Source organism: Ochotona curzoniae, unplaced genomic scaffold (assembly GCF_017591425.1).
Source record: "Ochotona curzoniae isolate NIBS_2020 unplaced genomic scaffold, NIBS_Ocur_1.0 patch341, whole genome shotgun sequence".
Classification (NCBI taxonomy): domain Eukaryota; kingdom Metazoa; phylum Chordata; class Mammalia; order Lagomorpha; family Ochotonidae; genus Ochotona; species Ochotona curzoniae.
In genome coordinates this window covers 589,950-617,945 of record NW_024466908.1, presented here as the reverse complement: position 1 = coordinate 617,945, position 27,996 = coordinate 589,950, and the positions used below count along the sequence as shown (strand labels likewise).

Sequence of the window (27,996 nt, the reverse complement as noted above, 5' to 3'; positions counted from 1 at the left end):
CCCTTTGTTCGGGTTCGCCATTTTGCGAGGCAGCGGCAGTGGCGGCAGCAGCGGCGGCTGGAGCCTCTGATTGGGTTTCGGAGTCCGGTACTGGAGCCAATCAGCGCGGGCAGCGAACCGGGGGAGCGAGGCACGGTGAGTGTGAGGAGCCAATATCCAGCGGCCCAGAGCCGGCCCCAGCGCCCCGATTGGCGGGTCTCGCTGACCACTCAGGAGAGGCCCAGGCACCCGTCGAGCCCGGGGAGTCGAGCTGAGCCTTAGCCGAGCCGGGCGGCGGGGGGCCCCGGGCCGGAACCGAGCGGCGCCCTGCGGGTCACTCCCGGCCCAGGCCTGCAGGGGCCGCCGCGCGCGCGGGCTGTCAGCCCAGAGGACAGGCCTCGTCGGGGTGCAGGGAGGGACGCGCGCCCCTGTGCGCCCCTCTTGAGGTCCAGGGAGGCTCTCGGGCGCCCGGGCGCGGGGGCCGCGGGGGGCGGCCCGGGCCTGGTGGAGACCTCTCCTGCCGTTCCCAAGCTCAGGCCGTCAGGACAGGAAGTGTTTTCCCTCGTTGCCCGCGTCCCGGAGGCGTGTGGGTCGGCCGCAGGTCTAGGTTAGGGGGAGACGCGCGCCCCGCAGCCCCCCGGTGCCCGAGCGCGGGGTCGGCCCGCCCCCGCCCGGCTGCGCGGCGTCCCGAGGCCGGGTGGGGGGTCCGTTAGCTCGCCCACTGCCCAGCCCTGCCCCGCCCGCCGGCCCGCGCGCGCGGTGACCACCGCCCCTTCGGGCTCGTCATTTCCTCCTTCCCGCCCCGGCACGCCGGGCAGCACCGCACACCTCGGCCTTGGTGTCTGCTCCGTGCGTGAAGGCTCAGTTCCTGCAAGAGGCATATTCCTGTGCATTCGTCTTAAACCCAGAGGCTGCTTCGTTGCAGCCCCGCTCCTTTGATCAGTGCCTTTCAAATACTTGGACATTTCGTGGTTGCTTGAGAGTGTCAGGTGTGAGTGTTGAGCTTACTCCCAGTATCAGTTGATTGGATGTTCCTCCAACCCCCGTACACTCCCTAATCCTTTCTTAATAGTTTCTGAGCAGATGTTTAGAAAACGGATAGTATTGGAGTGAGGGGAAGTCTCGCTTGGCAGCCAGTTCTGGAGCCAAGGGTAGGAGCCTGGGAATCCTCTTTGTGTGCAGCTGGAAGTCTCTAGGAGTAACTAGGAAACATTTCTGCCTGCTAGAGGTGACAGGTGAACAGCTAATGAGCGCCCAGCAGGTGGTGCTGCAGAGGGAGCCTGTCAAGGCTGTGGACTTCCCTACCAGCATCCGCGCTCACGTTCCTGTTCATCCGAATGAATGAATGAATGAATGGAAAGAGCATTGCTCGCAGAGAAATAAACTTGTGCACACGGATGAGATTTTGCTGTGTTTGAGACAGAAAGATGGGCTAGAGAAATGACGGGTGTCAGCGTTCAGGCAGAAAAACCCAGCTGGCTAAAACTCTAGCTAAGGAAGTTTTCAGCAGTTATTCCAAGGTTCAGGTAGGAGGAGGACTTGATTCCCCGCCCCCCCAAGATTGGGAAAAACAAGGTTCTGACTTGCTGCTTCTGTCTCATAACAGCTGCCTTCTTTCCAGGGAAAAATGGTACACTCCCCAAGCCCCCCTCCCCAGGACTCTTAAAAATTGTGTTTACTAGGCCTGGCGCGATTGCGTAGTGGTTAAAGTGCTCGCCTTGCACCCCAGGATCCCATATAGTCGCCGGTTCTAATCCCTGCAGCTCCACTTCCCATCCAGCTCCCTGCTTGTGGCCTGGGACAGCAGTTGAGGATGGCTCAAAGCCTTGGGACCCTGCAGCCGTGTGGGAGTCGTGGAAGACCTCCTGACTCCTAGCTTCAGATTGGCTCCAGTTCCAGCCGTCGCGCTCACTTGGGGAGTGAACCATTGGTTGGAAGATCTTCCTTTTTGTCTCTGTATATTCACCATTCCAATAGAAAAGAATAAATCATTTTTAAAAATTGTGTTTACTGCTCTGAAGCATCTTGTGCAGGTCCTGGCCGTAGCAAGTGGGTCTTCAGTATGAGTTGCTGGTTTTGGTGATCATACTGACTTCTGTCGTGAAACGGACTGACACAGAGCAAGAAACCTCTTGGGCCTTCTGGTATTCCCTGTCGGAGTGTCTGGGCCCCTGTCTAGGCTCAGCTTCCAATTCTAGCTTCCTGCTAATGCATAACTTAAAGAGGGAGAGGGGGTGATGACTCACCGTGTGGAAAGTCTGTTTGGCTCCTGGTTTCTGGCGCTCAACCTTGTTCTGGGGAGTCAGCCCGGCTTTGAGAGATCTCTATCTCTCATCCTTTTAAATTAAAAACAAAAAATCTAGTCCAGTGCTCTTTCTACTACCAAAACAGTTTATTTCACTTTCAAGAAAGTTTTTCTTTGTTTAAATCATTTTCCAAAATAAAAATACTTTTCTAAATCGTTTAATGCTTACATTATTAACATCACCCGATGTATCAACATGGCTTAGATTTGCCTTTGGCGGTCCTTGTTTGTGCTCATTTCCTTTGGAGTGCTTCACCCGTTCGTTGTCTCCTAACTAACCTTCTCGCCCTGAAAGAGCAGCTCAGAAGCCTACCTGGGTTCATCCCAACCTGAAAACTGTCTGCTGCGGGTTGCCGCAGGTTGCTGCGCCAGGTTGACTTTGTTCCCAGTGATTCCAGTGCAGGCTCTTCCTGCCTTACTCAATAGGCAGGGTTAGGTCAGGCTCTTCTCGGTGATTTTGTTTCTAAGCATGTAGAGTAGGGTCTAGCACATGGCATGTTCCTGAAGAGACGGAGCAAATTAGGGATGCTCGAACGTAGAAACCTCTAGAGGGATGAGAAACTAGACTGTTAGCAAACAAAGTAGCCTGGTAGAACTTGGTTTAAGGTTTATTTTATTGGAAAGGCGAATTTACAGAGAAAAGATCTTAAATCCATTGGTTCATTGCGCAGGTGGCTGTAATGGCTGGAGCTGAGCCGATCCAAAGCCAGGAGATAGGATCGTCTTCCTGATCTCCCACATGGGTGTGGGTCTCCAGGCTTTGGGCCGGCCTCCACTGCTTTTCCAGGTCACAGGGAGCTCAATGGGAAATGGAACAACTGGGGTGTGAACCAGCACCCGTGTGGGATCCCAGTGCATGCAAAGTGAGGATTTAGCCACTGAGGCATTATGTTGAGCCCAAGCTCACTTTTTTAAATGGAGTGGTAAATACTGAGGTGCATGTTAAGTTTTTCTGTTATGTTTATATGCTGTTTACCCTCACTTATAGTAGGACAAAATATATTTCTTACCGTAGTTGTTAGAAATCCAAAGTTAGAAAGCTGCACTTCAGTACTTGATACTTGTTAAGTATGCTAATCTAGGGGCTTTTCCCTACTTAGACTTTACACTTTCTGGAAATGTTTGCTTTTAAGTGTGTAGAGCCGCATAAACTGAGTTCCTGGTGCTTGGCTAAGTGTCAGCTTCTGCATTGAAACCATGGGATGGAGATTCTTTAGGAAGAACATTTTCTTTCATGTTAGCCAGAATCAACCCACATTGCAAATCTTTTTTTCTTTCCTAGTAAAATGTATTTACAGCCTTTGTTAGCAGCAAGAGCTAGACAGACAGGCAGACTTAATTTTGTCATAACCCTGGGCAGAGAACTACTTCAGCGTGTCAGACTGTATTACAGTTCTGCCAATTGACGTTCCCAGTAGCAGGAACATATGGCTTCCCTCTAGGCCCTCACTGTTGGCAGGCTCAGCATCATGCTCCAAGCTGAGTGACTCCCTCGGCAATGGGAGACAGTTGCTGCTGGATTCGTAGCTGCTTGCTTTTACTCGGAAGTACTATCAGTGGGTTTATATGTTCTTAAGTTGGAATGTTTATAGTCAATTCTATATAGTTCAGGTTATCTTTTAGTCTTGCAATTAGTGGATTTCTGGGAACTAGTCAAGGAAAGATCTTACATAGGCAGGGGATTTGGAGGTTGGGAGGCTTTTTAGATCAGCTTCACTGAGACATAGTTTAGGACAAACATCGTTTTATGCATTGATGAATTCTGATAAGCATATACATCTGTATAAACACCAATACAGTGAAGATGTAAAACGTTTTCATCATCCCATAAAGTTCTAATTGTGCAAGCCATTCAGCCTCCTGGAGAACTCTTTGTTCTCCAGTCCCAGGGAACTGCCGATCTACTTTCTGTGGCTAACTGCTGTTGAATTCTCAGGGTGACACATAAATAGAAGCAGGTACATCTCTGCAAGCCGAACCACTTACCTGACTGAAAATTTAATTTTCTGTACTGTTCACAAAATTTCCTATGTCTACTGAATTTCAGAATAAAAAGTGTCAGATTTGCTTCAGCATAACACAGAGAAAAAGTGGAAAGTGGCAGAAATACAGGGAAGCTAGGATTGGTCATGGTGAAGCTGGGTACTGGGTATGGAGGTTCATATACTATTCTGTTTTTGACTCTGTCTGTGAAAACTACCATGATTAAGTTTAAAGTTCTACAAAGAGGGTAGATCATTGTAGATAAACAGATTCAACTAATGTCTTGAAGTTCTTTTTAAGAGAAAAGCGTCATCTTTATAACTTTTTTATTGGAAAGATTTACAGAGAGAAGGAGAGACAGAAAGATCTTCTATCTATCCCCTCCCTAAAAGGTGGCAGTGCTTGGAGCTGAGCCAATTCAAAGCCAGGAACCTCTTTCTGGTCACACATGAGTGCATTGTCTTCAAAACTTTGGATCATCTACTGCTTTCCCAGTCCATCAGCAGAGCTGGATGGGAAGCGGAGCAAGCCAGGACACAAACCATTGTCTGAATGGTATGCCGGCACTTACAGGCAGAGGGTTAGCTAATTGAACCATGACATGCGGCCCCAAGGAAAACACACTCCTACAGAAAGTCATTTAGAAGTTTTTCTGAGACAGGTGTTTGACCTTTCCATTAAGGTGTTAGTGCTTGGGATGGCTGTATCTCATATCAAAGTATTTCGGTTCCATTCCCTCTGTGCTGGTGCAGATCCTGGGAGGCAATGGTGATAGCCCGGCTGATTGCGCTGCTCTCCAAGTAGAGGACCTCAATCGAGTTCTGATTTTCCATTACTAGTCTCAGCTAGGAGGTTAGAGATTTCCTAAAGATGGTCATCTGGTATCCATTAGTCATACTACCTAAGACTGTTGCATAAAATCAAGATTATATAGACACAAGCATTGCTGTACCTACCCAGGTTGACCTGCTAACCAGGATAGCTGCTATGTAATTGTTGGACAGGAAAGATATATGGTGTGGGCACAATGGGCAGAGGTGTGCCCCAAGTCCTGGGTGAGGCATGGCGTGGCTTAATTCATTGCACTACTCAGAATGGATTACAGCTTAAAACTTATGGATCATATATTTCTAGGATTTTTCCACTCTCAGACCTCAGCTGATCAAGGGTAACTGAAACTACACCTAAGATGAAACTGGATGAGGAAACTATTGTATCTTGTCTATAAGGCCCATTGTCATTGGTTTCTTTTTATTCCTTGTTAAGATTAAAATACAAACTCCTAAACCTTCATTAGAGCTTATTTATTTGGCTTATTTGAAAGGCAAAGTTACAGAGAGAAAAGGGGATCATTACCCACTGGTTCATACTCCGAAATATTTAGGGGCTGAAACAGCCAAAGCCAGGTGCCAGGAACCTGGGTGGAAGGACCCAAAGATGTGGGGTATCCTGCACTACTTTCCCAGGCACATTAACAGGAGCTGAATCAAAAGTAGAGCAGCACCCATTTGGGATACTGGCACTGCAGGTGACAGTCTAACTTGCTGTGCAGCTCTGACCCTGATGGAACTTTCTTAATACCTCTTAGTAGACATTCTGATAAGCAAAATTTCTGACTTCAGTTCTGAGATAAACTAAAAAAAAAATGCTTACGATATGTGGTGGACCAAAGTAATATGACTGATAGATAAGCAAATGCATTTTATAAATTAAAAAAGCATTTTCTGAAGTATTTCGTACATGCATTAAAATCAGTGCTACCTAAGTCCTAAAAGAGATTTTAGGTAGAAGTGTGCTCTGGTAGTATTGAAAAGTAAGACTGCCAATTAGAAATTACTAACAGCATTTTTAAAATGTGAAAATAGCGTTATTGTTGCTATGATTGTACATATAATCCTAGTTGAAAAATTATTTCCTATTCTCTAAGCCTGTTTTGTTGTAGATAAAGTGCAGTGGAGAGTTGTCAAGGTTAACTTTCTGACAAGACCTTTGTTGACAGTCTCGTTTTGTGCAACTTTCTGACAGGAGCGCACCTCCCAGTCACCTAGGATCTCCAGAGTGAAGCTCCCTGTGGGCAGGATCCGACCTTGGCAAGACTATGGAGCAGTACACAACAAATAGCAATAGTTCAACCGAGCAGATTGTTGTGCAGGCTGGACAGATTCAGCAGCAGGTATGGACGTGGAACTGCTTACCCTATGTCATAGCACTAGGGCTGGGAACAGCACCACCCGGTTGGCCTGGCACTCTGGGGAACCATCAGAGAAGCAGATCTGGTGATACCCCACGTTTGAGGACTTGTGCTGAAGTGTTATTTCCAGTGCTCTAGCCACTCGAACCTGCCCTTCATGGGGGCCTGACTTACATTGCCCCCTTTGCCCCTTGTATCTCACTCAGCAGAATATCCAGTATGCTTGCAGATTGAAATTTGGAATTTGGCTTTTTCCTGGATTTGATTTACTTGTTTCTTTGTTTAATTCCATTTGTGGTTTAATAGGATTTGGCTATCATAGACAAACTAAGGTAGTTGGCTTTCAAGAAATCCACTTTTCTTTTATTTGATCACAAATAACATTAGGATAATAGACAGCTACTTGTGGATAAGCACATACTAAAATTTCTTCCTGCTGGTTTATTGTTAAGATAGTTTTCTTGAACTTACACCTAGGTTTCTTTTAATAAAACTTTAGTCATCCCTACAAGAAAATAAAGATTGTTTCCTTAGGCCATGAGTAATACTTTGTTTCCAAGCTAATATAGAAAAGTAGTTGGGGGTGGGGAGGGGAAGAAAGTTAATCCAATCTAATGGTCAAGCAAAAGACAAATCTTGATGAAAAGATTAATAATCTAAATCCCTTGCTTTGTCCTGGCATGGTAGCCTAGCAGCTAAAATCCTCACCTTGAACACGCCGAGATTCCATATGGATGCTGGTTCTAATACCTGCGGCCCCTGCTCCTCATCCAGCTCCCTGCTTGTGGCCTGAGAAAGCAGGCGAGGATGGCCCAAAGCCTTGGGACCCTGCACCTGCATGGGAGACCCAGAAGAGGCTCTGGGCTCCTGGCTTCTAATTGGCTCAGCTCCGGCCATTGCAGCTGCTTTGGGAGTGAATCAACAGATGGAAGATCTGTGTCTCTTCCTCTCTATATATCTGACTTTGAAATAAAAACAGTTTTTAAAAATTTAAAAATAAATTCCTTGTTTTGCCTCCTTTCTACACAGCTTTTTGGTTCTGACAGCTTTTTAACCTACCGTCTTAATGAAGGGTTTTACACACAAAGGACCTTGCATTCAGACCACGGCCGGATCTCCTGCAGGAAGGGATCTGGAGTGGGGAGAATATTTGTTTGATGGTGAACCGGTTGGGTAGACATAATCTTAATTTGGGGGCATAGGGGCGGTGATCTCATGCATGATGCTGCTGTGGTTTGTTTGTTTGTTTGTTTATTCATGGTGATTGCTTTAAGCCCCAGAATTCTTTTGTGTTGCTTCATGGCTGTTAAAACCTGATAACTTTGTTCTTGGTGAACTCTACAAGGAAAGAACAGTAATTGCATGAGCAGAGAGATCAAATTTCTGGTTTTGGAGGAAAGGAGTACATTACAATAGTTTGTGTTAAACTGATGACAGCTATTTTGACTTTCCTGAGGGGTGCGCAGGGTGTCTCACATAGGTTTAGAGGGCTACTATCTGTAATCCTGCTGTCTTCAACAAAAACACTCTCAGTAGAGGGAGTCTGTCCCTTTTGAAAAGACTTCCCTCCTTCTCTCCCAAGAGGTAAGGTGTTCTCGCGTCTTGTAGTTCATTTCCCTCCTGACACATTTCAAGCTCTTTCCTGTTCCTGTTCTCAGCAGCAGGGTGGTGTCACTGCTGTCCAGTTGCAGACTGAGGCCCAGGTGGCATCGGCCTCAGGCCAGCAAGTCCAGACCCTCCAGGTAGTGGTGCCCTCTCCTACTCTGCGTGAGCACTGCATGAACTTCTCTGTTCCTCATGTCTGGTGCTGTTTGTGTTAGGTTCTCAAGTAGGAATGGCGAAGTCAGTTGCATGTCTTTGGTGCTGCAGTTTGTCTATGAGGCTTTTAATATGCCACTTTCTAATGCTTTGTGCCAAGTCAAGTAGTGACTGACCCTTGTATCAAATGTGTGACAACTGCATTTGGCTAGTGTATTTCTTTGGGAGTATTTAGAAAACTGTATGAGTGATTCTTATGAAACCACATGAATCATGTTTTAGAAGTGGGCATTATAACTTAGCCAGAGCTTAAACTCTGAAATCCAATTGCATAGTCAAATTTCTTGAGTATTACAGTGTAGGAAGATATATAGATATACATACACATACACGTAAAATGGGTGCTTGTGTCTTACTTTTTTTAAAGGGAGACAGCTACAAAATAACCTATTGCACTTACTAAGAAGCATCTACACAGTACATGTTGATTTCTTGTTACTTACTGCTTTTTCATGACCTTTTCTGTGGAGATAGTGATCTATCTTATTACTAGAGCCGCAGAGATTACCTCATGTACCTCTTGGTTGGACAGAGTGGAATATGCTTTCAATTTCTGGTGTTAAAGCCATTGTAAAAACTCTTAGCTAACCAGCACTGCTCTTCAACGTATGGCCGAAGTTAAACATCGTAAATTGAAACAGTAATTTGGCCAATTCTATGTAAAAATAAGAGGGGGAGAACTAATATTCCCCATATCTTAGGTAACTTTGACTAAAAGGAGCTCATTTTTGGGAACTGGCCAAGAGTTGGGTTTCCTCCTTTGTCCTCCCACACCCAAATTAACAGTGGCAGTCAGAGCAGAACCTAGACATCTCGATTTATTCCTAGTGCCACTGAGTACCTGCAGTGAGCTGTGCCTCGGTCACTGTTCCCTTTCAGTCCCCATCCCAGCTCTGGCCTTGGGAGTATTTGGTGATGATATATAACCCGTTTGAACACAAATTAAGTTAAGAGAAGCTGAGTTTCTGGTACTGCTGAACTGTAATTAAATCTCATAGCTGTACAGCTTGTTCATGTTTTCATGCTTGCTTCATCTTACTGATAAACGAAACAGTATTTTGGATTGTCATTAACCTCTTGTGGAATGGGAATGTGACATGCTCTTAACTGAATGGCTTTTTGTCTAATGCATGTATCCTTCAGATCATTCTTATGCTGTGGATTTTTTGAGTCTAAAATAGTTAGTCATGTATGTATATAACATGTCAGTGGGGGAAGAAATACAGATGATGGGTAACCATAAATTTTATTTAAAAAAAAAACTTTATGAAAATAATATAAATCTTTTCACTACAGGAATCATTCTATTTGGAGAATTTTAAATAGTTCCTTGACAAGTTCCTGTAGCAAGTATTCCCGAGAAGTCCTTCCTGATAAAGCATATCCAGTGTAACTGAGGGAATTTAGATAGGGGAGGCAGAAGGAGCAAGCATAAGACAAGCTGTGAAATCCTTTAAGGTAGAAGTGGAGTTTCTCGAGAGAAAATTTTATCAAACATAGGATTTAAGCATTACTGATGATTCTGATGATGGGTGGTGGTGATGGCAGGAAGACCTTATTGTCCAATTTAATCCTCTAGGGTAGATTGGTGTTTTATTTGAATGTACTTTTACAGTTAATTTAGTTGAGCGTATTTTTATTGTCATTAAGAATTAATGTTTTAGTCATGAGACTTACTTTCTACCAGAAGTTATTCTTCAAAACCAAGACAATCTGAAAGTATAAGTTTTGAACTTTTAACTATTTTGTCGATCGGTTCACTCCTAACGTCTTGACTTTTAGAAAGCTTTCTGCTGGGTATTTTTACCTTGGAACTCCAGAGGCGGCAGAGCACTGGAAGTGACCTGGCTCCCAAACATGTCTCTTTATTCATAGACCTGCCTGGTCTCTATAATCAGTATTACTGCTTTTGATCAAGAAGAAACTATACAGGTATTTTAAAGTCCAGTGTGAAGAGCCGTGCCGTGGAGATTACAAACTGACAGAAAATGAATGCTTCCAAGGGAGTCTTTAGTATACTGGGATCTTTAAACAACAAATATTCCCAGATTTCTCAGAGCAAAGTGAAGAGCATAACAGGTGTGCAAGTTCATTTTTGCCTGAAAGACTGTGGAGAAAGGATTCTTTGCACACACTTGAGAGCGGCTTGCTTCGCAGCCTCCTGGCATCATACAGGGTGCAGTTTGCTGAGCTCTCCTCAGACACTTTACTGCCATCACCACCATCCTTCTTCATGTGATTCCCTGCTGCAATTTTGGATACCACACCTGAATATTGTCTTTAACAGGCCAACAGTCTTGATGTTTTGATAAATATTTGGAAGTAACCTGTGTCTGAATGCCTTATTATTTATTGAGACTTGCCAAGGACCCTAGATACACTCTATAGTATCTGATTTTAAAGTAATCAACTTGACATTTAGCCAAAGATATCATAGTTATTTGAAGAAGATAACTAGAGGACATACAATTTATCTATTTAGTGCCTCTCCTTGTTCGTTCTAGCAAGGCATCAAAATAGGTCCAATAATTTGTGTTTTGATAAAAAAGCAATATTGTCTCTTGTTACTTCATTGTTGTTATTCTATTTCATTCTAGGTCCAGGGGCAGCCATTAATGGTACAGGTCAGCGGAGGCCAGTTAATCACATCAACTGGCCAGCCCATCATGGTCCAGGCCGTCCCTGGTGGACAAGGTCAAACCATCATGCAAGTGCCTGTGTCTGGAACACAGGGTTTGCAGCAGGTAAGTGACAGAAAACAGCTGAAGCAGTGTGTCAGCATAGAGATTTTACAGAATAGGATGTCCCAATAAAAATAAGTAAATCTTAAAAAAAGAATTTATTGAAAATTTTTTGAAAAAATGAAAACAAAATCAGAATTCATGAGCTATAGTTTCCATTGATCTTTGTTAGTGAGATGTATCTCCTGTAGGCAACAAGTAGATGGGTTTTGTTTTTAGTTTTAAAGCAAGATTTATTAGGGGTTTTGTGTTTTTAATCCAGTCTGCTGATCTATGTTTGATTGATAAATTCAGTGCTCATTTCAGCAGCACACAGTAAAATTGGAATTATTGATGAATTTAAGCCATTTACATTCAAGGTTAGCATAATAGGTGGTAATTTGTTCCTGTTATTTAGTAGTGAATTGTTCATTGATTTTAGTCTTCTGCTGTTACTTTACTGGGATATTCTTCACATTTACCTTTGTTTTTGGTTGCTGCTATTCCTTTTTCTGTCAAGAGAACACCTTCATCATTGTAGGGCAGGTTTGGAAGAGACATTCTTTTAACTGGAATATCTACCAGGCAAATTTTTAAGTTGACAATTTTGTATAGTCTACAGATGATGTTATAATCAACTAAATGACCCTTCGCAGAAAAGATTCCCCACCTCTATTTATATTTTAAATATGTAAACCTTTTTATATAGCAGTTTGTAATCTAATGTTGTCTACAGAAAAGCCAGCAGTAGAGAGAAAATGCATGAATACAACACAGTGTTGCACATTAGTGAAAAATATATCTGTATGTTCATTAATAAGGCTAAGGAAATGATTGAATACAAGATACTCATATTGGAGTGTAATTAAACAGGAGACATGATTGACTTAATAGTATTTTTAGAGAAAAATAACTGCAAAGTAATAAATGCTATGTGATCTCATCTTTGTAATTAACCAATTTACCACAGTTATATATGACATGAACGTGGAAAGGAGGTGAAACAGGCATATCAACATACTGGATAAGTAGGAAAAAATCAGCCACAATGATATGCTTGTAAATCAGAGTTGGAATTTTGCCCATTTCTTCATGTTTATTTTGCAAAATTTTGGAACATAATTGTGGCACAGGTAGTAAGAGGTTACGTTATTTAATTCTTTCATAGTGTTCAACCAATTCTGATGAATCAGAATTTCTCCGCTACAGAGTGTATTTAAGAGTCTTGCTGGTTTTTACTGTTGTGGGTAAGCTTACTGTAAACAGTTGGGCAGGCTCTTTCTTTTTCAGTTGTTATTACAGTAATTTCTTTGGAGTGGAAATTGCCTGGGCAAAGGGTAAGAGTACTTTTAAGGCAAAAGGCATTCTTTTGCCAAGATACAGTTGTAGTTGGAATTAAAAATAGTTTCCAGATTTCTCAGTACATAAATGAGGATTTAAATATATTTTCACTGTATGACACTTTCCTCAATTCGCATTGCTATTTCATTTCGGTGCTTCTACTCTTGGCCTGCTTTTTAGCCCCCAGCCCCCCTTTCCTTCTTTTCTTCTCTATTGAATAGAAAATGTAATGCAGGACTGGAAACGGAATACTGTTGAGTGCAGTGAGCCAACTTCATTCCCAGGTCTGCCATTAAACAAGTTTACTGATTCTGGCCAACTCATTAATCTGAAAATGCAGTTTATATCAGGTGATCTGTAGGGTTCATATAACTGTGGTTTATTTTTTTCCTGTAAGAGAATGATAAGATTGTTTCATTTCCCTACTTCAGGTAGGACTAGAACTAATCAAGTTAAAAATTTATTTTTTGATATGTAAAGCTCTAATTAGATTTCATAGTCTTCCTTAGACTTGTTAAAGCTTTTTGAGATCCATGCTAATGGACAACAGGCTAAACCTTCGCCTGTGGTGCGGGCAATCCTAATGGTGCTGGCTGGGTTCCCAGCTTTTCCACTTCCAATCCAGCTTCCCACTAATGGCCTTGGGAAATCAACAGATGTCCCAGCTTCGTTCCACTGTATCTCTGGCCATATGGGGAGGGTGAACAGTGGATGGAAGATCTCTCTATAACTCTGCCATTCTGATATAAATAAATCTTTTTTAAAAAAACAAATGTTTAAGGCTTTTTAATCCCTTTTAAGCGAGAAATTCTCCTAAATGTTCTTTGAATAGCCATTTTTTCCAGAGGACTTGTAAATCATGTTTGGATTACTTTCAGTTTTAGAATTCCAGTGAACTCTATGGTGTGTTAAGAAATGGTGCAGAAAGATTGTATGCAAAACATTGCAGTTAGTTTTGTTTTGGGTTAAGATCCCTGACCTGGTATAGATAATGAAACCAGAGTAGAGACCCAAGATACAGACATGGAATTATTGGGTGTTGATATAAAGCAAAAGTAGGATATTATATCGTTAGAAAAAGGTTTAAGAATGATACAGAAGGGCCCAGCGCAGTAGCGTAACAGTTAATGCCCTCACCTTGAACATGCCAGAATCCCATATGGGTGCTGGTTCTAATCCCGGCAGCTCCACTTCCCATCTAGCTCCGTGCTTGTGGCCTGGGAAAGCAGTCGAGGACGGCCCAAAACCTAGGGACCCTGCATCCTGGTGAGAGACCCAGAAAGAAGTTTCTGGCTCCTGGCTTCAGATCATTGCAGCACCAGCATTGCGGCCACTTGGGGAGTGAATCATCGGACAGAAGATCTTCCTCTCTGTCTCTCCTCCTCTCTGCACATCTGATTTTGCAATAAATAAATAAATCTTTTCTAAAAAATAAATAAGAAAAAAAAGAATGATACAGAAAAAGACAATTGATTTCTATTTTATATTCTAAGTATTTGCCAAATGTGTTAAAGACCTATATGTAAAAAACAATGCCTACAAACTTAGGGGACCTTCTTTCATGTTATAGGGTAGAGAAGGATTTTTCTTTTTTTCTAATTGTAATTTGAATTTTTTTTTAAAGATTTGTTTATTGATTGGAAAGTCAGATATACAGAGAGGAGGAGAGACAGAGAGGAAGAGCTTCCGTTGGATGATTCACTCCCCAAGTGGCCGCAACAGCTGATGCTATGTCAATCTGAGGCCAGGATTCAGGAACTTCTTCCGGGTCTTCCACACGGGTGCAGGGTCCCAAGGCTTTGGGCTGTCCTCGACTGCTTTCTCTGGTCACAAGCAGGGAGCTGGATGGGAAGTGGAGCTGCCGGGATTAGAACCGGCACCCAAATGGGATCCCGGGTGCGTTCAAGGTGAGGACTTCAGCTGCTAGGCCACGCCGCCGGACCCTGAAAAAATAGAATTACAAAGAGAGGGAGACACAGATATTTTCTATTTGCTGATTAACTCCTCAAATAGTCACAGTGGGCAGGGCTATTCTAAGCCAAAGTCTGGAGCCTAGACCTCCATCCAGGTTTCCTACATGGGTAGTAGGGGCCCAAGAGCTGCTTCCCCATGCACTTTGGCAGGGAGCTGGATAGAGCATGCCAGTGTCACAGACAGCAGCTTGACTTGTGCTATAGCAGCAGCCCTGACAGAGATTTCTTAAAAACATAAAATCCAATTGATTTTACTATTCTGAAATAAAGACAGTGATTGTTGAAAATAAGTTGATAAAGATGCATAATAAGATTTTTGGGCCCAGCGCAGTAGCCTAGTGGCTAAAGTCCTCCCCTTGCATGCACCAGGATCTCATATGGGCGCTGGTTCTAATATCAGCGGCCCCCTGCTCCCCATCCAGCTCCCTGCTTATGGCCTGGGAAAGCAGTTGAGGATGGCCCAAAACCTTGGGACCCTGCACCCACGTGGGAGACCCAGAAGAAGCTCCTGGCTCCTGGCTTCAGATCAGCTCAGCTCGGGTCATTGTGGCCACAGGGCAAGTGAATCAACAGACAGAAGATCTTTATCTCCTCCTAAAAAAGATACATAATAAGCTTTTTAACATACATAGCTGATTTTGTATCCATGGTGTATTAAGGAACTTACTCCAATAGATATTGAGCAAATAGTGTAAGTGGGAAGAAGAAGGAACCCTGATGGTTTGTATAAATTGTTACGCCTTGCCGAGTGAGGAATGAAGTAGTCACATAACCAGATAAGCTTGGGGCTATTTGCTCATTTGCCAGTTCTTCCTAGGTATAAATTATAAACTAAATATTTGGGAAATATAGTTATGACCTAGGCAAGGACAGGTTTTTTAGTCTAGCACCTAAGACATGTGTCCTGGGGCCACTGTTAGGATGCAGTGGGTCGGTCACACCCACAACGTCACCGTCCCAGTTGAATCCTGACTGCTCCGCTTTACATTCTGCCCATTCCTGGTGCACTTGGGAAGGCAGCAGAAGGTGACCTAAGTAATTGGGAAACCCATCCGGAGATCTTGGCTCCTGGTCCATGTGGCTCTTTAGGGAGCTCTGTAGCTCTACTTTCAAACGGATATTCTGTAACACACACACATTTACCTGCATTCCACATTGACTGCCTTGGTTCCCGTCCTGGCTTCCTGCTAATGCAGTCCATAGGAGGCAGCTGGCCAGCGTTTGAAGAAGGAAACGGGATGGCAGCTGTCTGTCTGCCTCTGCCTTTCAGAAAAGTGGGTGAGTCAGTGACCTTAACAGTGATGCAGCCACCAGTGTCTCCAGAGTGCATAGTCCATTGACTTGATTTCCTGCACCTTTCTCTCCATCAGCAGGCCTTTTGCCTTTCGGCTGATTAAGTTCTGGACACATTTTCTTTTTTCCAGACCAAGTAGGTTCCAGATGAAATTACAGGAAAAAGGAATCTGGCTACAGAATTGTGTTTCTAGAAGCAGCCTTTCTCCAAACTGCCAGCTCTGAAAGCAATGCATCAGAAATATCTATTGATGAATAAGTGGCATCAAAGCAAAGTGGGATAAACTTTTGAGTGTCAGAAATATAGTTTGTAACATGGCCTTAGTTGTCAGTTGCTGCATACCAGATTATTCTAGAACTTTGTAGCCTGGAATAGCAACACTTGATTTCATGGTTCTGTGGATCAGGAATCCAGACATGGCTTAGGTGCATTATCTGACTTGGTGGTTTTCTGATCCAGATTCTCTTCAAAGTGTCATGCCTGGGCTACTGTAAGCTCAGCATTTTAACTATAAGATAATACAGTTTGAAAATCAACTTATTATCATTTCATCTGTAAAAAGTACTTAAGGATGAATTTTAAAGGAGCATACTGTTTTTTTTTAAAGCATATAAAGCATGCAAATGCTATCATGTTTTTTTTTTTTTTTTTATTATTATTTTTTATTGGAAAGGCGGATATACAGAGAGGAGAGACAGAGAGGCGATGATTCACTCCCAAGTGAGCCGCAACGGGCCGATACTATGCCGATCCGAAGCCAGGAAGCAAAAGCTTTGGGCCGTCCTCGACTGCTTACCCAGGCCACAGGCAGGGAGCTGGAAGGGAAGCGGGGCTGCCGGGATTGCCCATATGGGATGCAAGGCGAGGACTTAACCACTTGCGCCACCGCGCCGGGCCCAATGCTATCATGTTTTTAAAAACTAATACTGATATGTCTAAACATTGTTTAAAATTCCTTGGGCCCTACATGATAGCTTAGTGGCTAAATCCTTACCTTCCATGCACTGGGATCCCATATGGGTGCCAATTTATGTCCTGGCTGCTCCACTTCCCATCCTGCTCCCTGCTTGTTGCCTGGGAAAGCAGTCGAGGATGGCCCAAAGCCTTGGGACCCTGCAGCCACATGGGAGATCGTAAGCAAACTCCAGGCTCCTAGCTTTGAACTGGCTCAGCTCCAACCGTTGCTGCCACTTGGGGAGTGAACCAGTGGATAGATCTTTTCTGTCTCCTCTCTGTAAATCTGCCTTTCCAATAAAAATCTTAAAAAAAAAAAAAAATTCCCTGATGATTTCTTCCTGGTAGGCCTGCTTTGTTTATGTAATTTATTATGAAAAGCAGAGAGAGTAATCTTCCATCCTTTCACTCCCCAGATGACCACAGCAGCCAAACAAGGTCCAAAAAGGGCTAGGAATTTTCCCATCTTGGTCTCTTGTGAATGACAGGGGCCTAAATACTTGGACTATGTGCTGCTGGTTTCCCAGGCTTATTAGCTGAATTAGAGTGGAACAGCTGAGATGTTGTCGTACTTAAAACTCTTCAACATGACACTGGCCCCTTTGATCTTTTCCTGAATAGAAGTTAATCTCTAATTTATAGTTGCCAGTGAAACAGGACTCCTCCTGTTCTTTTCCTCGTTAGAGTAGTTTTTTGTTTTGTTTTGTTTTGTTTTGTTTTGTTTTGTTTTTACAGGAATTTGGGTAATTTTCAGAGCCCATAGGAAACCGGTGTGAGTAGGGTACAATCTTTATGTTCACTTCCACAGATCCAGTTGGTTCCTCCTGGACAGATCCAGATCCAAGGTGGGCAGGCTGTGCAGGTGCAGGGCCAGCAGGGCCAGACTCAGCAGATCATCATCCAACAGCCCCAGACGGCTGTCACCGCTGGGCAGACTCAGGTAACATGGGCACTGTCAACACAGGAGCACAGCTGATACAGGGAAGGGGTCAGCCAGCCTGGTAGTCCATGTGAGTGGAAGTAGGGGAGAAAAGCATCAAAAATGTTTCCTTGAAAAGTGTCACGTGGTCATTTTCTTAATGGGGAACCTTTGGGGTCCATGTAATTGTGTACACATTTTCATTTATGTGTTGATTTCCCACAGACACAGCAACAGATTGCCGTCCAGGGGCAGCAAGTGGCACAGACTGCTGAAGGACAGACCATCGTCTATCAGCCAGTTAATGCAGATGGCACCATTCTCCAGCAAGGTAAGGGTGCCCCTAAGTTTCCCTGTACATCTTGGGGTATCTAAAACATCAACAAAACAAGGTTTCCTCTGGATTTTCCCAAGTTGGGTCTTTGTCCTAGGACATGACCGGTGTTGATTCTGTGGTAGTCGTAGGGAGGACTGGTCCTAGGGAGTATGTGAGCTTTCAGGGAGGAAATGGTTCTGCATAGAAGATGGAAAATATACACTTTGCTTATTAGTAAAGAAATAGATCAGAAAGCAAATAGGCATTTAAAATGCTGTTTCTGTTTATGCTCATTGCCTTTCCCCATCACTCTATAATTAACTTACTCCAAATGTCTTATTAAATGCTTACTGTGGGTACAGCACTTTATACATAGGATTTAATAAAATGGAAAGAAGAGTTCCCAGAGAGCCTCTAATCAAGTAAGAGAGACTTAAAAAAACAAATGGAATGTAGAGAGCTCTTTGTAAGTACATTTTAGAAAGAGATACAAAAATACAAGAAGTGTTTAAAGAGGAAGGATACTTGAAATGGACATGTTTTAGAAGGCATGTGTCAGCTGTTTAGATAATCAATCCAGGAAGGGTGTGTCAAATTCCATGACAAAAGTTTGACTTGTGATAAACTTGTGCAGTACTTGAGATGTAGGGAGTGCATTAACTATATGCACTGTCATGATTCGGACGTTCGAAGCCTGAATTGGATTCAGTTGTGCCAAGAGCTCAAGCAAAGTTATGATTAATTTCCTCAGTGATGCTAATCATTTCAGGATTTGTAGTGCTTGATTTAATTTTAAGCTTTAGTCCTGCAGCTGACTCGTACTCCAGGATGAGCAGATTTTAAGTTTGTAGACTCTGTCCTAAAGCAGGCTGCTCCATGTGTAGTCAGTGAGGGTAGCTGTTGTCATTCTGAGCCGAGGAAGGGCAGGCTTCCATTTCTCACTCCCTTTGGAAAACTGTTGCTGCAATGGAGAAATGTCTTTTTAAAGAATAGAGTTCCTCAAAACTGGGAGAATCAATAGAATTGCAAAGAGGATTATTACCTGGATTATTTACAGCAAAACAAGTGGGGAAATGTTAGCATGGGAGAGAGAATTCCCCCCCCTTGTATTTTTTACTCTTCCCAGGGTGACCGTGTGTATGTCAGATAGAAGAGGGACTAACCGTGTTCCCTTCTCTGTTCTTTGTGCCTGTTTTTTGTTTGTTTTATGTTTTATTTTCTTAAAGTTACAGTCCCTGTTTCAGGCATGATCACCATCCCAGCAGCCAGTTTGGCAGGAGCACAGATTGTTCAGACAGGAGCCAATACCAACACAACCAGCAGTGGGCAAGGGACTGTCACTGTTACCCTGCCAGTGGCCGGCAACGTGGTCAACTCGGGAGGGATGGTCATGGTAAGAGCACTGGTTCCCCAGCTGACTGTTCTCATGCGATGAAATTTCCCACATGCCTTTAAAGATTTTGTGAACTTATAATTTGACATCTCTCATAAAACCTATTTATAATGTTGGCTTCTTATTAGAAGTGAGATTAATCTTTAAGGCACTTACTCGGATCTGCTTTTACCGCAACATCACAATAAGCCATGATTCATTCTAAGAGTATGTTGGTGCACAGGATTTAAAATGAATGAATTGAGAAAGAGTGATAGAATTCTGTGCAAAGCTGGAAGAAGCTACTAGAAGAATCTGTACCATTGTAAGTGCTGGTTGTGATTGGAAAGTGAGTGGCAAACAGGAGCTTGTTAACTTGTTTATGTGTAGTACAGTGGTGTGTGCTTGTGTTTTGTTTTTTAAGAAAAAGAAAACAATTGAATAGTAAGCTAGTTATTTAATTAAGTTGAATTAATTGACTATATCTTTACATTTAATAATGCTTGGTCAGTCTGTGCCCACCTTGCTTTGGTGTTTCATTGTTTTGGCACCACTGTTCTAACCATTATATAGCAGCAAACATGTCTAGGAAATTGAGCCATGGATGGGTGTGAATTTAGGCATGGTTACATCACTTCTCAGTGGTTCAGAGCCCCTGTGTAGAATCATCTGCGATGTTTTTATAATGTATTGCAGACCTTTCATGTAAATGCTTGCCAAGAATCTGCCAGAACCCTATAAAAGTTACTTTTTTTTTTCTTTTAAAGATTTATTTATTTTTGGGCCCAGCGCCGTGGCCTAGCGGCTAAAGTCCTTGCCTTGAACGTACTGGGATCCTATCTGGGCGCCGGTTCTAGTCATAGTAGCCCCGCTTCCTATCCAACTCCCTGTTTGTGGCCTGGGAAAGCGGCCGAGGATGGCCCAAGGCCTTGGGTTCCTGCACCCACATGGGAGACCTGGGGCAAGTTCCTGGCTCCTGGCTTCAGATCAGCACAACAACAGCAGCTGTTGCGTTCACTTGGGGAGTGATTCACTGGAAGGAAATCTTCCTCTCTATCTCTCCTCCTCTCTGTATATATTTGACTTTGCAATAAAAATAAATGAATCTTTAAAAAAGATTAAATTAAAAAATCTTTTAAAAATACATTTATTTTTATTTATTTATATAAAGATAAATAAAGCTTAAAAAGATTACATTAAAATCTTTTTTTTTTTTAAGATTTATTTATTTATTGGAAAGTCAGATATACAGAGAGGAGGAGAGACAGAGAGGAAGATTCTCCGCCCGATGAGTCACCCCAAGTGACCACAATGGCCAATGCTATGCCGATCCGAAGCCAGGATCAAGGAACTTGTTCCGGGTATCCCACACGGGTGCAGGGTCGCAAGGCTTTGGGCCGTCCTCGGCCACTTTCCCAGGCCACAAGCAGGGAGCTGGATGGGACGTGGGGCCGCCAGGATTAGAACCGGCACCCATATGGGGATCCTGGTGCTTTGAAGACAAGGACTTCAGCTGCTAGGCCATCACACTGGGCCCGAATGTTAGTTTTGAGACGTTCAGAAGAAGAGAGATTAATAGGGACCAAGAGACTGTTAGCTGGGTCCACACATCAGGCCATTGATAACCCCTGGTTTCCTGTTAACACAGATGGTGCCTGGAGCTGGTTCTGTGCCTGCCATCCAAAGAATCCCTCTGCCCGGTGCGGAAATGCTTGAGGAAGAGCCTCTCTATGTGAATGCCAAACAGTATCACCGTATTCTTAAGAGGAGGCAAGCCCGAGCTAAGCTAGAGGCAGAAGGAAAGATTCCAAAGGAAAGGAGGGTGCGTATCACACAGACAAGGATATGGAAGGACAACCACATTGTTCCACTTCGGAAATTGCCTTTGATTTCATATGCTTCTTTGAGTGCCTTCCAGACAGACTGATATTAGATAAAGTTAGCATTTGTTATTGTTGTATATAGCTTCAACTACAATTGTGACAGCAAGTGAGTAGCTTCAACAGAATTTGAATTTTTTGTTGTATAAAAGCAGTCCAGCAATAATTGTCCTGAAGTGGGAGCACTTTCCACCTAGTTCCCAAGACTTGACTTTTCTTGTCTTTCTGCTTCAATATTATTAGTGAGCTCACAATCAATGGTGGCTCTTTGCAACCCAAAGAGCTTAAACAAGGAAACAAAAATGGCATCTGGTCTTGAAACGTTTCCTACACTTCTCTTAAACCAGTGGTCTACTAGGAAGATAGGAAATGCAGTCTTCAGTGAGCACCCATTTGCCTTACTAAAATGTGATATCTTATAAAACAGAAGGGGAAAGATGTATGATCGTGATCTCTGCTATACTTTGCAGTTTTTTTTTTTTTAATTCACTTGAATTTGACAATCTTATGTTAGCTACATATACTAACTGCTCTCTTACTGACTTTGCAGTTCCCTCCAGCACGTTTTTGCCTAATTCAGAATCCTAATTCTGCCTTATGGCTTTGACCACAGCCATCCTAAATTTTCAAGTCTGGGATTTGTACACTAGGTAACCATTCTCTTTCTACTTAATAGTTAAACTTTATTTCTGCTGTTTTAGAAATACCTGCATGAGTCTCGGCACCGTCACGCTATGGCTCGGAAACGGGGTGAGGGTGGACGATTTTTCTCTCCAAAGGAAAAGGATAGTCCTCATATGCAAGTAAGAATATGTATATACTTTTCATTCTTTGTTGCTTTATGTTTTCTTGAAGTGTTCAGGTTTTTCCTCATGTTTTGACACTCAAGAAACTAATATTCTCTAAACTGGATGCAACCTGGGTCTGTTAGATTCACTTTAATCTTTTTTTTTTTTTTTTAAGATTTATATTTATTGTTATTGGAAAGGCAGATATACAGAGAAGAGGAGAGACAAGAACTTTCGTCCTATGGTTTACTCCCCAATTGGCCACAATGACTGGAGCTGAGTCCATCTGAAGCCAGGAGACTACTCCTCCAGGTCTCCCATGCAAGTGCAGGGTCCCACGGCTTTGGGCCGTCCTCGACTGCTTTCCCAGGCCAATAGTAGGGAGCTGGATGGGAAGCGGGGCTGCTGAGATTAGAACAGTGCCCATATGAGATCCCAGCATGTTCAAGGCGAGGACTTTAGCCTCTAGGCCACCATGTCTGGCCCTGATTATTTTTAATATTAAAAACCCAAAAAAGTCTTTGCTCCAGTGGCCTTTCTTCCCCCTTATCTTTCCTAGTTATTATTAGTAATATATAGATTTTTTTGATTCTCACTTGTCTTAAGAGCCAAGGAACAAGTTTTATTGTATTTTATTGTAATTACACTACTAGTAGCAAACATTGATCATTATATGACAGGTACAATGTTAAGGATTTTGGTATCTACTGCTTCACTCCCCACATGCCTTCCCAGCTTCGGCTGTACCAAGGCCAGAGCCAGATCGCCCATGTAGATGGCAGAAAACCCCATTCCTGAGTCATTACTGCCTCCTCCCAAGACCGTGGGACACTGAAGGCTGGCTCCGCAGGGATAACTCTTTAAGTTAATCTTTATAGCAGGAACCTTAGCCCCATGATGAGAATTATTCTCTTCATTTTACAATTCAATCTGAAGTTTAGGGAGGTTAGTTAAGTAATTTCCCTAAGGTAAAATACTAAGATGGAACAACTGAAATGCAAACCCAGGTCATGTAATTCCGGAGTTTACTCTTTTAATTACCTCACCAGCTCATATGCCAAAAACTATTCCCATTCTACAGGGATACTTCAAAACATTTGTGAGGAAATGTAGTTTAAAAATAAACTATGAGTGCTTGCCTCGGTAGCACATATACTAAAATTGGAATGATACAGAGAAGATTAGCATGGTCCCAGCACAAGGAGGTTCATTCTTTCCATGAGCTTTTTGAAGAACTGCCCCCATATTTGCTAGAAATATGGCATTAGTCAAGTTAGCCTCTTATCCCTTTCTTGAAAAAGTGGAGTACTGTTGAACACATTCCAGGAATATTGGAGAAATCTCATCTATCTGAAAATCAGTTACCCAGAGAAATCTTCCATCTGCTGATTGACTCCCCAAATGGCCAAAGCAGCCAGGCTGAAGCCAGGAATTTCTTTTGTGTCTTTCACATATGTGGCAGGGACCCAAGCCATCCTCCACTGTTCTTCCAGGCAGTTAGCAATGAGCTGATTAAGAAGTGGGATAGCCAAGACATGAATTGGCACTCATATGGGATGTTGGCATTGCAAGTTGCAGCTTACTTTCTATGCCATAACATCAGCCCCTACACTGCAGATCTTAAGGGCAAAAGCACCATAGGGTTTACTGGAAAGAAAATTAAATGGTAGCCAGGTGACTGGGAATTACCCAGTGCTGGGTTCCTGACTCATTTTCTGACTTAATTCAGGCAAACCACTTGGCTTGTCCCAGCTTCAGATTTGTTTTTTGTTTTTTGGGTTTTTTTTTTTTATGTGTGTGTGTGTGTGTGTGTGTGTGTGTGTGTGTGTGTGTGTATAAAGATTTATTTATTTTTATTACAAAGTCATATATACAGAGAGGAGGAGAGACAGAGAGGAAGATCTTCCATCCGATGATTCACTCCCCAAGTGAGCACAACGGCCAGTGCTGTGCCAATCTGAAACCGGGAACCAGGAACCTCTTCCAGGTATCCCACACGGGTGCAGGGTCCCAAAGTCTTGGGCCTTCCTCGACTGCTTTTCCAGGCCACAAGCAGGGAGCTGGATAGGAAGTGGGGCTGCCATAATTAGAACCGGCGCCCATATGGCATCCTGGCGTGTTCAAGGCGAGGTCCTTAGCCACTAGGCCATGCCACTGAACTCCCAGCTTTATCTATGTGTGTGATGTATGGAATCTGATGTATAGAATCTGATCTTTTTCCTGCCTCCTAGGTACTCAGAATTTAAATGTGACTATCAGGAAATAATGGCCCCCAAATACCTCAGGACATAGTTCCTCTGTATCTGTTTCTTAGCTGCCAGAATACCCTTCACCCTTAAGGATACAGCACATTCCAAGGTGCTTAGAAAAGAGGTACACTATCAACTCTGGAGTATTTGGTGATGGAGGCCCAGGTAGATAAGGTTGGGGGAGGGTTAAGCTGCTGTTGGGATGTCCACATCCATTTTCTAAATTGCTTCTGATGCACCCTGAGGGGATAACAGAAGATGTGTCAAATACTTGAGTCCCTGCCACCCCCATTGGAGACGCAGATGGAGTTTCTGGCTCCTGGCCTCAGCCTTGCCCAGCCATGGCATTTGGAGAAGTCTGTCTCTTTCTGTTTCTCTACATTTCAGATTAATTCATTAGTTAATTAAGAGAAGAATGTCACTTCATTGCTAATGGGGTTGCGATGGTAGGTGTTTGAGGTTTAGAGCCAGGAATTGCTTTTGCAAAGGACTTTGATCATTATCATGCTGTCTTTGCCTCTAGGATCCAAACCAAGCTGATGAGGAAGCAATGACACAGATCATCCGAGTGTCCTAACCCCAGACCACGTGACAGAGCTGATCACAGTCGGGTTCCTCACCGCTGTTCCAGGAAATTGATCAACTCTTCCAGTGGGACACTGATGATTGATGATGACATTCTGCCCTTTTCTACAGGACAGAAACCACTTAGTTTTTTAATAAGTGGCTCAGTATTATATTTGCAGCAGTGGTGTCTGGCAAATTGAAGTTGCAAGCCTTTTGTCCACCCTTCCAGTCAAGACCTATCTCAGATCATCGATAACATTGACATTACATGGATTAAAAGGATGCAAGGAGACACATGCCAGCCCAGCAGTACACAAAGCACTTACGTTAACTGGTGAAGCCAGCCAGCCATCTCCACAAGGGAGAATAACCTTCTCGACCTAGACTGCACTCAGGGAGGGGCAGTGCACAGCTTTCCATGGAATCTGGACAGCATCCATATCCCTGCTGGGGAAACGCAGGCTGACTCACTGAATAGACTCTTTGTATTCAGAGATGGCTTCCAGGCGAGGAAGTTCTTTCCATCTTGTGATATGGAAACAATAAATTCCCTGACACACGTTCATCTGATCTGTGGTAATAATAAGAATCTGTCTGTACAGATGGCAGGTTGATATTTTTGGACTCCAGCCAAAAAATGGCTTAATTCTGGGAATAAAGGAATAGAAGACTCAAGCACTAACAATACACATTGTTGAATCTCTTTGTAGCTTTGACAAGTTTTGGGATGCTTGTCCCTCTGTTGACAGGTCATCTGGACCATAGTTCCTGCTGTGGCTGCTTTTAAGACAAATTCAAGGGTATCAAGCCTTAAAACTGCCTTTACTAAGTAAAGAACAAAGCTCTTCAACACCGTCTGTGCTGAGGCACTGAGGACACTGGCAGTGATTCCTAAGTGGGGAGCCAGGCCAGGGACTGGGGAGTTTGGAGATTCGTGTGTGTTTGGAAGGAGACAGGCAACCGGTAGTAGCTATCCCATGTTTTGTTTCAGAGTGCGAATTTCCAGGGGCTGGATACCTGGAGTCAATCCTTCAGATGAAGAGACTAAATCACATTTACACTAAGGAAGAAGTCTGAGATTTGGCCTTGGACAATTTCTGGAAAGCAGTGTTTAGTCACAAGAACTGGTTACTTGATAGATCATGAGGTAGATGTTAGCTTCATTCGTGCTGGCCTCAGAGAGCAAACATTGTCCCCCTTCCCATAGTAGTAATTCTCTGGAGCCAGTTTCCATTTCTTTTCCCACAGGGGTTGGGCACAGAGGTTTTCCCATTGCATGCATGTTGTGGGAATAACTTGCAGACCGGAAACAGAACGCCTGCGGATTCAGGAACTGGTCCGCAGCTCTCAGAGTGGGTGGTGCTTCAGCAGTCCATCTGTTTCTCCTAGATGTTGAAGTCAAAGAGAACTATGCTAAGGTGTTTCAGAAGAGTGAAAAGAAAGAAACAAACATCACAAAGGGAGATGATGGTGATGGCCAAACTAGATGTACAGAACTATGCAAAATTGTCTAGGAGCGGAATGGCTTCCTCAAGCCAGGAATTGATCCTGTGTCTGGGCTTCCAGCAGCCAGAGAGGCTGACCCCTTTTGGTAATGTCACTAGGACCTCCTGGCTCTTCACATGAGTTTCAGATACCTTCATTCATTCAGTCCCATGAAACAGTTTTCTATCCCTTTGGTGTTTATAAGTCTAAGGGGCAAAATTCAGCAAGAAATTTCTCAGACCTGATTTATAGTGCTTAAGCCAACAGCAACTCTAAAATGCTATTTATTTGTGTTTGTAAGTTTGTACATAATACAAACCTCAAATTGTTGCTCAGCTTTTTTTTTTAATTGGGGGTGTGGGTCAATTTGAATTTTGTTTGAAGTGTCATTTGTTTATTGTAGTCAATGGAACATGTTCATAGCACACCCGTAGAGCCAAAGGGGCTCATGTTTGGATTCCTTGTTACTAGTTCTTTTTCTCATTTGTCCTTGGAACTGTAGTGATGACATCACAGATGGCAGGTGATTGGATGAATGATTGGCTTCCTGCATTGTCGTGTCACTTTTTGAGTGCTCTCTTTGCAGGATAACTGTGTGTTTTTAATCACATTGGTACATTAACCATATCAGTGACTGTACCACTGAACCAATAGCGTTTTCCTGCTACAGGGTGCCTGATGATAATGTCTTCGTTTTCCTTTGGGACATACCTATCTAGGTTCCCCTCCTCACCCCGCTCAGCCTCAGGGGGAATACTGGGGATTGGATATTAATGTCATTGCAATTGTTATTTTTAAAAATAAATTTGTAAAAAAAAAAAAAAACAAAACTGACTTGGCTTTGGAGAAGGCTGCAGCCCCTCGACTCTAAGCTTTGCTGACAGTGAAGTGTGCGTTGGACAGCATCCGGCTGCAGTGTGCAGACAAACCTCTCGGCTTCAGCTTCCCTTCAGGTCTCTCCTGAGGATCTCCCATCACGTTTGGGCTGAGCACTTTTTACTCGTAATTCTAGGAGTAAAATTGGCCCTTTCCTGATCACACACACACACAAATGGCCTTGACTCAGTGTTTTAGTGAAAATAGTCCTTTTGCAAAATTTTAAATTCAGACAACAGAACAAAAACATTGCTGGCTGATGACCATGCTTATAGCCTAGGAAACGAGATGAAGTTATCCTGTATTGGCAGATGAGTAGAGAGAAAGTTGCTAAAAATCAACGGGACTAGAGTTTTGGATAAGCTTGTTCGTCCTGCCTTAAAAAAAAATCCCGAACTTAATTGTTAGATTTATGCCGGGTATACTTGCTCTTAAGTCCAGACATAACCCGTTTTGGAGGGAAAGACTATCCCGAATGGCCCGCTTTATTTACGTTCAGGAGGATTAGAACGGACAGGCTGGGGGGCGGGATTCCCAGCCTATACGAAATTGTACCACATAATTCAAAATAAATATATTAAAATTAAAAACCTAACAGGCTGTTCTCGCCCGCCCGGCGTCCCGCCCCTTACCCGGAAACCCAGAGCGTGAAAGGGCGTGTCGCCCCGGCCGCACTCCTTTGGGAGTGCTTCAAGGAAGTCTGTGCGGATTGGCTGGCGGGAGGACGCCGCTAGTGCCGCCGGTGCGGATTGGCTGCCGTGCGAAGCGCCTGGGCTTCCGGTGGCTCCGTGGGCAGTGCGGCCGCCGCCGCCATGACCACCGGCGGGCGGGAGGTGGCGCCGCCTCTGTGGCCTGTGGAGGCCCGCTTGGCGGCGCTGCTTCCCGACCTGGTGGTGTTCAGGAAGCCGTGGGGATCGAAACCCGAGCTCGCCACTGCGCAGGGTGTCCTCCTCGGCGTCCACGTGACGGGTGAGGCCCCAGGGAGG

General features: G+C 43.6%; 1 protein-coding gene and 1 non-coding gene across 5 annotated transcripts; both read left to right on the top strand.

Moving 5' to 3' along the window:
- The first annotated feature begins 27 nt into the window (after nucleotides 1-27).
- On the top strand, nucleotides 28-25,644 carry LOC121167150 (nuclear transcription factor Y subunit alpha). Of its 4 annotated transcripts, XM_040996534.1 has the most exons (10): nucleotides 28-135; nucleotides 6,293-6,440; nucleotides 8,117-8,203; nucleotides 10,874-11,020; nucleotides 17,367-17,498; nucleotides 17,703-17,808; nucleotides 19,020-19,186; nucleotides 20,814-20,987; nucleotides 21,747-21,848; nucleotides 24,606-25,644. In XM_040996534.1, exons 2-10 carry the CDS (start codon nucleotides 6,366-6,368, stop codon nucleotides 24,657-24,659), a joined length of 1,044 nt encoding a protein of 347 aa, XP_040852468.1. In that variant the 5' UTR covers nucleotides 28-135; nucleotides 6,293-6,365; the 3' UTR covers nucleotides 24,660-25,644. The 4 variants fall into 4 exon arrangements, with proteins under 4 accessions (XP_040852468.1, XP_040852470.1, XP_040852469.1 ...); XM_040996536.1 differs by lacking the exon at nucleotides 8,117-8,203 and having other exon boundaries at nucleotides 19,038-19,186; XM_040996535.1 differs by lacking the exon at nucleotides 8,117-8,203.
- Nucleotides 22,965-23,071, top strand: LOC121167168. Its single transcript, XR_005885558.1, has one exon. It is a non-coding gene; the product is annotated as a U6 spliceosomal RNA (small nuclear RNA).
- Nucleotides 25,645-27,996: the final 2,352 nt, after the last annotated feature.

Coding starts and splice junctions, on each gene's coding strand:
- LOC121167150 (XM_040996534.1), top strand. CDS start 6,366: ATGGAGCAGTACACAACAAATAGCAATAGTTCAACCGAGCAGATTGTT. Junction 6,441..8,116: donor CTGGACAGATTCAGCAGCAG/GTATGGACGTGG, acceptor TCCTGTTCTCAG/CAGCAGGGTGGTGTCACTGC. Junction 19,187..20,813: donor ACTCGGGAGGGATGGTCATG/GTAAGAGCACTG, acceptor CTGTTAACACAG/ATGGTGCCTGGAGCTGGTTC.